At 37.7% G+C, this 13,047-nt stretch overlaps 1 protein-coding gene across 1 annotated transcript in view; it reads left to right on the top strand.

Moving 5' to 3' along the window:
- erbb4 (erb-b2 receptor tyrosine kinase 4) overlaps positions 1-12,452 on the top strand; it is a 501,591-nt gene extending 489,139 nt beyond the window's left edge. The window contains exons 27-28 of the mRNA XM_031892892.1: positions 6,528-6,828; positions 8,030-12,452. Coding sequence (XP_031748752.1) covers positions 6,528-6,828; positions 8,030-8,475 — 747 coding nt within the window. The 3' untranslated portion in view covers positions 8,476-12,452. The remainder of the gene's footprint in view (positions 1-6,527; positions 6,829-8,029) is intronic.
- Positions 12,453-13,047: the final 595 nt, after the last annotated feature.

The following is a 13,047-nucleotide window of genomic DNA, read 5'->3' as shown; positions in this document are numbered from 1 at the left end:
TCTGTTAGGGGGCAATATAATAAGAAACCAGATTCATTTGATAAATACTTATCTCACTCTTTATCATATGAAAACTCTATTGAGGTCTTTGGGAAAAAATGGACCTGAAATAAGAGTAAAATGTTTTCACCTCAAATTGAATCTTGCACATAAGTTTTCACATGATAAACCATTAAATAACATTTTATCATGGCACAAAATGTGCAAAGTTTGCTACAGGTCTAATAACTGACAGCAGTATAATTGTCTGGTAACCTGTTTAAAAGCAAACATCTTATTGTTTGCTATGGGTTACTGCACCTGGACAAACTTTGAGCCTTTTATTACATATGGGGGTATAGGCTTTTAGCCAGTAAAACATATAAATTATTGCCTTATTTTTGTCTCTGTTCATCGACACCGTCAACAGTGGCACAAAAACACTAATCCATGCAATATTAATGAGGTGTAGGACTGCTGGTTTATCAAATTGTTTTGACGTAATGCAACTAATTGTAATAATTAGCACCTGTCATGTTTACCTACTCGAATGTGCACAGACCATAATTTTTAATAACATATTGCATACAATTTATATTTTTGCAGAAACACTGTACATAATTGCCAAGCATATTTAGTAGTGTATTTCATTAAAACAGTACTGCAATTAAATTATAATGCCCTTGTTTTTATATTATGTATATTATGTACGTATGTATATTAAAGCAGAAAGCTAAAAAAAATATATATACCACACTTCTGCTTCTAGAGTTCTATCTGAGATTGTATGCATTTTGTAAAACCCTATTGAAAGAGAACATATTAAATGTGTTTGTATCAATAGAAGTAGTATTTCCTACCAGCTGTATTGATGTACAGTATATTTGTTATGGTGCAGGTTTTGCAGCACAGTCCTTAGAAGCTAGCTAATAAGTCTGGATTTGAGGTTAGTCTTAACCACAAGAGAAGCAATAGGAAGAAACAAGGTGCTCATTCATATTGATTCCGAAATCTTTTAGTCATAGATGTCCTCCAATCTAGGCCTGTTGGCTGGGGTTAAAGACATTGCTTTAGGGCATTTTGTTTTTTTGTGCTCACGTTGCATTTATTTTCCTGCCTGCACTTGCAAACACAATTTATTCCATTTCTAGTGCTATCAGTACAGTCTGTATGCAGTATACAACTTTGTTATTGGAGCTGTACTTCAATATTTAACACGTCTGCATGATTTAAAATGTAGCTATATATATTATGTATGTTTCTGGTGTTCTAGCAATGGAATAGCTGCTTTACGCATGCATTTCTTGAATTTAATTTTTGAGCTTTTGCTTCCACCTCTCCCTAGATATTGAAAACACTTAAAATGAAATGGTTGGTATTCCGTTTGAATGGAGTTATCTACTATTGCTAAGTGCAAGCTGTTTGCATGCTAATGGGGGTTATGTAATAAAAGGCACTCATTTTGCCTACGAGCAGTAACCCATAGCAACCAATTCATGGGTAGAATTTACTGGTCACCTGTTTTAAAGCAAAAATCTTATTGGTTGCTGTGGTTTACTGATCCTGGGCAAACTTGTAATTACATAAGGGGGAATGGGTTTAAAATGGGTTTACCTGCTAGCTTGCATTTCAAATAGAGTTTACACCCACTTCCAGTGCAGAGCAGCTGTGCTCCGCCCCTTTGTGCATTTTTGCGCCTTTCATTGTGCATCCTGCTCAAGGCCCTATTCTAAATGCACATGATTTATTCCTGGCATTGGGGGACTTACTAAACAAGTCCACAAATAGGGTTTATGTTAATGATTTATGTAATTATCTGGTTGTCTGTGTTTCTTCACAGCAGTGGGAGCAGCTATGATTTATCTCAGGAAACCTTATTCAAAGACTAAGCTAATGGCTAAAAGAATTATAGATTGTTTTACTAGAGAATATACAAGATTTAGAGCAGGTAGTTAGTAGGACTTAATAATAAAACCAATATAATAAATAATAAAAACACTAGATTCTAGCTGTAAATATTTGCTCTTCTTTTTGGCTTCCTAAAAGGGACTTGATTTACCGTTGCCATGGACACAAGTACAAAAAACACCAAGGGGGACAAAATTGTGCCCCTTTGTCTCTGTGCACAGAGCATTTGCACATGTGGCAGTTGTCTATTTAGGTTGTACTCTGCACCTTGTAGGCAACCTGGTTCTTAATGCCTGCCATAGAAAGGTGGTAAAAACACCACAGACTGTGGTGCAACTTGTGGCATTTTATGACAGTTTGCTAATCCAGGCAACCTGGTCGGCTTGGCTGCCCCAACCACCCCCCCCCCCTCCGTGTGTACATGCAAGCATGCGCACGATGTGCGCACACAGGGCGGTCGGGTTGCCGGAGCCACTGCAGTGGGGGGAAAGGGTCCAGAACTAGAGATAGGTGAAAGAAGAGGTACCTGCCTAACGCCCCCCCCCCCCCACCATTGTGCCCTAGGCAGGTTCCTCTTCTGCCAATCCTTAGTTCCAGGACTGCTTGCTAACATGCTACAGCCCTGTGTTAATCACCATATGCCCCTTCTGATGGCAGCCCTGCAGAGAAAAGCACTTCTATTCACTCCATTTTAGGAGTGCAAAGGGCTATGACTCTGGATACAATCCAAGAGCAGTGCCAAAAGGTTTTTTTGTACTTTGCATGTCAACCCAGGCTTCTTAAGTGTAGCTTAAAATGTATGCTGTTATTAGTAAGGGTTGTTTACATTGCATACTGCATTGGGCTCTTAAAGAATGACTGCAGTCCTCTGTCGTCCCTGCAGCTAGCCTCTTGAATAGAGTGCGTCCTGCATTAGGTGTCCCTAATCCCAACCTCTACCCGTCCCCTAACTTGCATGTCATTCAGATTTGAAGGAGAAATGGTAGGAGGTGCATGCCAAATGAGCCGTGTCCTTACCTCCTGCCCTATGACAGGCAATGAGTCTGGCTTACCTGCGCCTCCTGACCCAAAGCTTATTCTGGTGTGAGGAGCAGAGCACAGCTTTCCTCAGGCAAGTGCTTGCTAATTTTGTACCTATTAGCATGTAAAGAGGTAAAAAAAACACTTTATTTTATATTTAAATAGTTAAATCATATGCAGCTTCAGTCACCAGGTGGAGCCAAGGCCCCTTCCAGTAGCCTGTTTAAGGGAATGCTTTAGCAGACCGAATAGGGTGTTGGTACCTTTAGGGCTAATGCTCTAGGCAGGCAGACCTAATAGGGAGGTACCTTTAGGGCTAATTAGAGGATAGCAGTGGGGTGTGAGTTTACTCTAGGAGTGAAAGCTAGTGAGGCTAGCGAGAAAGGACAACCTGTTGTCTCAGTGAGGTGTAGGATTTAGGGGTAGAGCCCCTGAGGTAACTGTATGCAGGGTAGTGAGTTTAAGTGTTTAGGTGTAGGTTAGGAGACCTACGGGTGAAGCTTGGACACTTTAAGGAGACAGGGTCCTGGAGGCTTTGGTGAGAAATACTGTATGTGAGTGTGAAAAGCAGAGAGAATGAGTCTGCATAAGTACTGTGTAGTGTGTATTGATCATCCTTGAGTTTGCAACCAGAGCCCCGGTCTGTAACCTGCCTCCCTGCAAGAAGCTGTTCATTAAAAGTGCTTTTTGTTCATCGCAACTGCATGAAGATGCCTACTTCTTGTAGTAAAGGTCATGTACATGCGTTTGACAGTAACAGGAGTCTAGCAGCCATGGGGAGCTCCAGCACACTCCAGCACTTAAGCCATGGGGTAATATAAATGACCCCTAGTATCTGCAGTCTCTTTTGCCTTGCCTTCAAAGTTTCCCTCAAAAAATGTATAGATTTACCATTCTTCTCTAAGACTTGTGGTCTGAGATGTAAATTTAGACAAGTCTGATTGAACAGAAGCTGACGAGAACCAGGAAAAGTTAATTAGTGAAGATTTTTGCATAATTACAATCGTGTCCTGACACTAAGGTGTTTTCATAGATGGATCTCAAATGAAATTCGACAGCAGCTAGTTTATTATGAGAAAGGCTTGAGAAGGGACAGTCAGAAACGTCATTAATATAGGGTTCGGAGAACCATCACAGAGGGGACAGTGAATAAGAAGACAGCCCGGTAATTGAATCAATCAGTCATTTGTTTTTTGCTGCTGGGCCCAGGCTGTAGGTCAGCAAGTCATCAAAAGCTGTGGCAAATTTCACTAATTACTACTCTACAGGACAAAGCTGTTATATCACAGCAGTCTTTAACCCTTCTTACACCATAAACGAATTATATCATTTCCACAGTCCATTCATTGTTTTTATAAAGCTGCTTTTTTTGCTACACAAAAATACATCACAAAGGCAGAATTATCTATGAAATGTAAAACCAATCTTCAGTGGGGCCTGGGACACTAGGGGCTAACGGCAAACACCCATGAATTTTCTGGTATGTGTATTCTTAGCAAGCATTGTTAAGATTTGTAGAATGAGTTGTAGGCATTTAGTAAAAGAATGTATGCGTATAATAAAACAAATTTGAATGGGAAGCATAGTGATATTCTAGTCCCTGTTTTATATAAAGGTGATATTAACTCTGCTTTCAAATTCTGATTTTCCCACAAAAAGCAATATTATATTGCCTACACAAACAATATACCCCTAATAATCATTTTTGTGATTTTTTTGTGACTCACCTGTAACTTTTTTTCCGCTGCAAATTTTTCTGCCTGTAATACAAAAAAATTCACCAATAGGGAAATGCGGAATTTCGCAGCCAATCCATGCCTGCCGAAAAATTTGTGATGTGTATTTCTTCTGTAATTATGCAGTTAACAAAGAAAGCTAGCACATCCTACTAGAAAGTTCTCTGTCTCCACTGACATAGTTTAATCATTAAAGTTCTCTTTTGGGTTTTGTCTGCCAGATAATGGCAAGATTATATATTTTAACCTTACAAACAAAGGGTTGTGTGATAATGGCTGGGGAATTGCAGACATCCTGAATTACAGATGTTTAGTAATTAGTTCCACTTGAGTAGACCTACAAGACTGAACTGCGCCACTGGCTTTTCCAGCAGGACTTACTGTGATGTACATTCTTAGTGCTTGGTGTAAGCTTATTAACCAGATACAGTGATGCACAAAATGGTATAAACTGTAAACACATAAAGGGAGTGTAGATAGATCTCGTAGATAGATATGTATAATAAATATAAATATCTTATGCATACATTAATACATACATATATCTTAATGTAAATGACATGTTCTGGAGAGGAAGTCTGTCATTTCTCGCTGTAGGAATCATTACTAAAATGAATATGTGTACTCCACATCACAATTGCAGGGATATTTTTATGTAAAATATTATCCAAAACAATTATTTGTAACAAACTCTATGGAGCACATTTACTAATCCTCAAATCCGAATCCCGAATGGGAAAAAATCGGATTGGAAACGAAAATTTTGCGACTTTTTCGTTGCTGTTGCGGTTTTTTTGTATTTTGCGCAACTTTTTCGTCGCCAGCATGACTTTATCGTATTTTGCACTATTTTTTTCGTCGCCGTCACGATTTTTTCGTATTGAGCAATTGTAAATGGCGGAAAAACCAATCCGAATTTTTTGCGACGGCGACGAAAAAGTTGCGAAAAATATACGATAAAGTCGTAACAGCGACAAAAAAACACGCAAAATCTGAAAAAAACGCTGCAGCGATGAAAAAGTCGCAAAATACTGATCATTACGGAAAAAACCCATTTGGGCGCTTTCGGACATTCGTGGCTTAGTAAATGTGCCCCTATGCATCCACACAGACCACAGATCAACATATTGTTAGGTGACCGCCGCTTTATTTGGAGTTTTACTAAAATTTGTCCTTTTCAATGTATGTTTTCACAACTTTTAGGAAGGCCTTTTCTTGAACCATCCAAGTGGTTTTCATGGCTACTATCCCCTCTTTAACCACCACAGACCTTTGGATATACCATCATTTTAATAGGACATGGCACACAGTGACAAATGATTGACTGACTCACTCCAAGTAAAAAGCTGGACATGGAGTGCAATACCAAGCTACAGTAGATACAGCATACCTTTTGGGCTTCATACACCACTTACAATGACCCTAGGGCAGTGTACAGTACTTGCACACACAGTGTTCTTATAATGTGATGGGTATACCTAGGTTGGTAAATTAGTTTTAGAGTCTAACAGCCCTGTACTAAACTACATTATGAAAGAGTTCCTTTGGGCTCTTATCTGCCCTTGGTTATTGCTATATAGACATAAAAGAAATTGGTGTCACAGTAATAATGCATTATGTGATGTTGCTGTGGCTGCCGTTCCAGTGGGACTTTATCTGTGTCAATCAATATGTAGGCCCCTGTTAATTTGTTTAGCAGCATTTATGTACATGCAGCAAGCTGTGTAGTCCTAAAAGAGTCTCAGTAAAAATAAGCATTCATTGATTGCCCTCATATTTCTTCTACAACAGATAATTTGTCTGTGATTATAGAACATTGTTTGGTAATCATCATTATGAAATTGTCAATAATAAAAGTTTGTCTTCTGTCTTTGTCTTCCATAGAACCAGTTTGTTTATAGAGATGGGGGCTACACCACTCAAGAAGCAGTAAATCTTCCCTTCAGACCCACTGCCTGCCCAATAACAGAACTCTCAACAGCACAGGGGGCTACAGCTGAAGTCTTTGATGATGTTTGTTGCAATGGCACACTTTGTAAACAGGTGGTATCAGAGCGAATACCAGAGGAGAGCAGCCTGCAGAGATATAGTGCTGACCCCACTGCATTTGTGCCGGAACGCAACCCCAGAGGAGTTGTCGGGGAAGATGGCTATATGACTCCCATGAAGGAAAAACCGAAGTCTGGTAGGTAGTGACTACTGTTGATAGTCCTGTATAAAAATATGATATTGACTAATCTTGAGAATGTTTTTGAACACTTTTTATCTCTGTTGAAGTAGTCAGGTATCTTAAGGATCATTAACAGAAGGGCAATCAGAAGAGAACAACCTTAGAAAAAGTTTGCACATCTGTATCATGGGAGTGAGTACTAGAAAGCTCCATGATGCTTCAGACTGATAGATGCTGCCATAGCAATTAGGAAAAAAACTAGAAATGCATATGAAAGTGCTAACAGTAATACTGTAAAAACACACTCAAGGTAACGTAACAAAAGCCTGTTCTAGTAACCGGATGCAAGCTTTGAGGCATTTTTATATTACCTGTAAAGGGATAATGTATTAAGTGTCAGAAGGCGTGTGCATGGTCTAGTAACCAAACCGCCAGCATCTGACTTTAATGTGGGTCACTAGAACTTAGTGATATTTTTTCAGTTATTATTGTGTTTTCATATGTAAATATTTTCTTGAATTTATGATCCCCCCCTCGAATCAGAATCCTGTCAAACATATTGAATGTATTCAAGTGTCCTTGTACCATGTGGTAAAGGGAACAGAGTATAATGTAGACAATTTGTGCAGAAGAAATTATTCCATACTCCGGGGGTGACTGCTTGTTTACAAACAGTAGCACATACAGTACCTGCAACATTTTGGGTATAAACGTCTCTCTGTCAACTTTAACTGTCAATATCCTATAAAAACTAAGATCCAGTTTAGGAGTATTTTTCCAAGAAGAATCCTCATATGTATTAAGTAAGAGTTTCCATTACATGTGGTTTTCCTGACATCCTTAAAAACATTAAAAGCCATAAACACATATTAGAAACCCTACAATAGTTTAAGACTAATATAGAATTAAAGAATAAGCTATTGAAATTATTTTGTATTATACAGATATTCTGCTGGGTTAGTTTGAAAAAAAAAGCCCAGCGTTGTCAAGAGCAATACAAGAGGACCATAGATTTAAAATGATGTAATTTTTGTACTCTCATTGTTAATCTACAATTTATCAAAATGTCTTAGACGCTGAAATGGCTGATAAGTCAGCTATACATAATAGCACTGCATTAGGAGGCAGAATTTGACATAATACAAAATTACCTGGTTAAGACCTCACATTGATCAATGACAGAACCTTTCAGCAACTGCTCTGTTTTGTCTTCCAGATTATTTAAACCCAGTTGAAGAGAATCCCTTTGTATCTCGAAGGAAAAATGGGGATGTCCAAGCTGTGGAGAAACCAGAGTATAATAATGGGCCCAGCACACAGTCTAAGTCAGAAGATGAATATGTCAAAGAGCGTTTGTATTTGAACTCTTTTGCTAAACCCAAGGAAAATGCTGAGTACCTGAAAAATAATGGACTTACTGTGCCAGAGAAATCCAAGAAGGCATTTGATAATCCAGAATACTGGAATCACAGTCTGCCACCAAGGAGCACCATCCATCATCCAGATTACCTGCATGAATACAGCACAAAATACTTTTATAAGCAAAATGGACGGATCAGGCCAGTGGTAGCAGAAAATCCAGAATACCTGACAGAATTTACTCTGAAACCAGGCACTGTTCTCCCCCCTCCTCCCTATAGGCACCGGAACACTGTTGTGTAGGATTTACAGTATTAAGGGGACAGGGAGCTATCCCTCCCTGGTATCTTGGATTCGTTGAGTCCTCCCTCCCTAATAGCCACCTTACTTCCTCGGGTGTGCTTCCTCTCCATGCCAGATCCCTCCCATTGGAAGGTGAAAGGATGTTCTAGGCTTTTTCTGTTATTTATTACGTAGCACACATAATAAGGTGAAAAAGATACAATTCTCTAAATGTTGACTGGAGTACTACAGAAACCAAGAGAGCCCACTGGAAGATAAAAAAACAGAAGCAGCAGTTCATGATAGATTCACCTTTAGAGTTTTTCTTATGGCTGCCCAGAAATCTCTCTTTATGGTTGTCAGCTCAGCTCAGTATTTTTTATTTATGAAAGAAACATATTTATTCAGAACAGATATGCAGAAGAACATATTCCATATGTGACATTGAATCACCATCAAAAATAACTGAAACCTCAGCATCTACTACTCTACCCGTTGTAGAGTCATTTGAATTCCTGTTTATGACTAGTAAGAAATGTAAGCGAGTGGTTGGAATTTCTGTTGTTTGTTTTTAAAATAATCACACCTCTTGCAAAAATAGATTGCAATAGAATGCAAAAATAGATTGTATTGATTCCTGGCACTGTTAAAATATAAGTAAATATCGATACTGATATGAGCTGAACCATACACTCACAGAACCAGCTAATTTATGATTTAAAGGTGATTGTGTCAAGTTCTGCTTTAAGATCCAATAACACTGGGAAAGACTAGCAGACCCATTAACCCATTGATAAGGCAAGTCTCTCCAATGGATTCCTAATTTATGTTTTTAGAATACGGTATAGTTTGAAGAACCAGGAGTTATCATGGCTCATCTCAACTCACTTTCCCTTTGGAATATAATACAGCCAGCCAGATATGTGAAAGTCAAAGATGCAAATATAAACAATGGTAAAATTACTTGTAATCCTGGAAGCCCGAACAGCTGTGCTTGTGATGATGCTCTTCAGTGCCAACACTGATGCCAAGTTATGACTTGCAATGAGGCCAGTTTGTGATTGCCCACCTTTTTTTTGTTGGTTTCATTGAAATCACATGACAGCATATTCTACCACCCAGCACTCTACTTCGTAAGTTGTCCAGAAGGAAAATATAAAAAAGCACCCTTCCCGAGTTTTAACAGTGGCTGCTAAAGTTCTTGTTTGTAGATATAGAGCTCATCATTTCAATGTGCTAATGTCTAGACTGACTGCACAAACTAACAATAAGTAAGACAGATTTTTGAAAAGTTATCCAATGAACAATATATTTGTTCTCTTGGAAGCTGATGCATGGTAGCTTTGGGCTGGCCAATGGGGAGTTCCACGGATGAACTGTAAGGAAGAATTAATACAGCAGGGAATTGCAGACTTTAGCCTAGAAAGTCAGTTTTGCACTTAAGATGTACTTCTCTTTTTCCTTGTTACGGACCGTTTTTGATTTTTTTGTTTTGTTTTTTATTTTATTTTTGGATTTTGAAAGAAGCAATATGAAAGCAACCAGCAGAATCAAAAGATATACAGAAGAGACTGTGGATTTGCAGAAACAAGATGAACTTTCACTATAAACAGGTCATGATAAGTGTCTTTGGATATAAGCTATAGGAAAAAAATGTAGCATTAGCAGCTTAGGAAAAGCAAAATAGATGTTAACAGGTTAAAAATGGCCATTTGCATGAATGAAATGTGTAAGTGAAAATTTGAAAGCTCAAATACATACATGATTTTATTTGGAAATTTCCCAAACTTAAAAACAAATGCTCTGTGACCCTTTGTGGGACAGCAGGAATATACCATTATTAAAGACACTGGGGTTGTTTCAAGTCAATATGGATTTAATGGTTCCACAACACACCATTCTTCATCTTATTTAGTTTTTATTTGAAGTGCTGCTACATAGTCTCTATTTTTTCTAATAGACTAAGCATTTTTAAACTGGGCATAAAGATTTGAAGCTTTACAGCATATGTAAGTTGCATTTGGGATGATATGGTTTGCTTGGGGTTGAAAAATACTAATTAGTTGAGTAGAAGTAAATATGTATTTGCATTAATTACTCAAAGCTCCTAAGATCTCCAAAATATTGCTTCCCTAATGTGACTAATCCATTTTCTGACCCACATGATCTAAATTATTATTTGGAGGATGCACATAAAGTACACAGCGACCAATGGAATATAGCATTTTCATTAAGATTAGTGCTATATTTAGGCCCTAAAATATTATCATTTGATTCCTGTAATGTTATGTGCCCAAATTTATAGATTTTTTTCTTACTGGAATCACTCCCAGGGGAGAACATAGCAACATTACATATATTACTTACTGTACCACTAGCATTAATCAATACCAATATCAAAACAAATATACAAGACAAGTGTTTCATTGTGGGACTTTTTTGTTTTTTGAGAAGCACAGAACTGTACATAATTATCTTGATTTCCTTTATGAATAGTCATCTCATATTTTGCTAATATTCATCTCATATTTTGCCAATTTAATGAATTTCTGTTGCACATATTTTCCTTGGTGCTACCTGGTCCAGCTTGGGTGGAATATTAAGTAACTAAGGAGATATACACAGGCCATTTGTACAGACAAATTCAGCACAGTATTACAGATTAAGCTATAAATACGTTTATAAGCTTATATATGTTTATATATGATTATAAGCTGATCATTGTGATTTTATTTTTGTCAATAAGAAAATGACAGAACTACTGATAACAGATGTGTGAAAGAAATACTGCCAACAATTACAAATTCCTCTCTGTATAATTTACCTCTCCAGAGGCATGGCGAAGCAAGCGGCTCGTAACCCAGAAGTTAGTGTTGGTTAGGTCAATTAAAGCTACTGAACCTTCATTTTAAACATTTGTGCTCACATATTAAGGACCCCTGTCCTATGCCAAACACCAGAGCCATATTTTGCCAAGAATTCCTTTTTAATTACACTAGTGTTTATCTAGTATAATTAAGTCTAAAACAACTGGACTTTTCTGATTTTTTTTTCTTGAAAATGTTTCACAACTCATCCAGAGTGGCTTCTTCAGTTCACATGGCTGGCAAGGGATTCCCCTGACTGGATCATACAGTACCTTCTTATACCTGTCAGTTTCAGCCAACACCTAACTGAATATGTTCAATGGAACTATTGTGGATGCCAGTGACTGTACTACCCTCAAGGGTTTAAATTCTGAGGAATTACCTACCAGCTACTTGAACTGAAGAAGCCACTCGGATGAGTTGTGAAGAAAAAAAACTCCAGTTGTTTTAGACTTAATTCTACTAGATACTAGATATCATGACCGGGATGAATAAAAATCTTCATAGGCATACACTAGTGTTATGCAAGTAGTGTATAGTTGTTTTGAAATACATTTTTTCCATGTAGAATTAGTTCTGTTTAAACCCTCACCCTAACAAAGGAATTGTAGGTTCATAAGAGTGTAAAATTCCAGAATTTCATAGGCCCTTGGCCTGAATAAACGTTTACATGTGACTATATGATTTGTTGTATAGATTAAAAGAGCACATTTCCAATGGAACAGTAATACAGATGGTGAATTAAACAACATCATATAGAGACCAAGACCTATCACAAGTGGATGATGAAGATATTTATGTCTGACAATTTGGATGACCTCAAAGTGTAAATCAGCTTTACATTACTAACATGAAGTTAAAAATAACCTTAAGGCCTTATGTTGCCGGAATGTTTTTATTTGAACCAGTTGTTTGAATCCAGTGCATATCATCTCTATTAATTTACTCACCTACGCTGCCAGTTGCTTTGCTCAAGTTTTACTAACAACCAAGACGGTCAGGCTCAAGTAGCATCTGAGCTTTCCAAGAATGGACCTCCCTTTAAAGTTGATGCTGTGCTCAGGGTTTCTTATCACGATTTATTGACTTCACACAAAAGTAGGAGGACGAACTGCTTCTCTCAGCAGTCAAAATCGGAGGAAAAGACAATTTAGACCTATTCAGCATTCAAAAGCATCATGATCTGGGTCTACAGAAGAATTTAATGTACATCATACTCCTAAATGGTGGTATAATGAACTTACATAGTATTGCTGTAATATGGGTCAGATTGTATTAATCCTTTCTCTTCTGGGGGACAATGCGATGGACTTGATTGCAAACTCTTTAGAAAGGCATTAACATGAGCGGAAGGGCAGCTATGTATGAAAGCACCTGTTCAAGGACACAGAGTAATCCTTCAACTTTTGGGCTTGTGTTTAAAGTCAGAGAATGCTTTCCATATCAGTCAACTTTACCTTCCCTTTCAGTCAGAGAGATCCCCATGCTCATGCTGTAAATATAATGTGAAAATACTAATTTAGGAATCAGTTTTTGAGGCCCAGGAGTATAAAATAAACTTGGCAGCAAAAGAACTAAATATGTGTCAGAAAATAAAGTGTTTTATGAAACTCTTCTTTAGAGGTCATTCTCCATTGAGAAAACTGTATTTTTAAAGGCAGTCTTTTTTTACCCAAGTCCAAAATATGTAGGTTTTTTTTTTAACCCTTTACAGTTAAAAACAAAA

This window comes from Xenopus tropicalis, chromosome 9 (assembly GCF_000004195.4).
Source record: "Xenopus tropicalis strain Nigerian chromosome 9, UCB_Xtro_10.0, whole genome shotgun sequence".
Taxonomy (NCBI): Eukaryota; Metazoa; Chordata; class Amphibia; order Anura; family Pipidae; genus Xenopus; species Xenopus tropicalis.
This window is presented reverse-complemented; position numbering and strand designations above follow the sequence as displayed.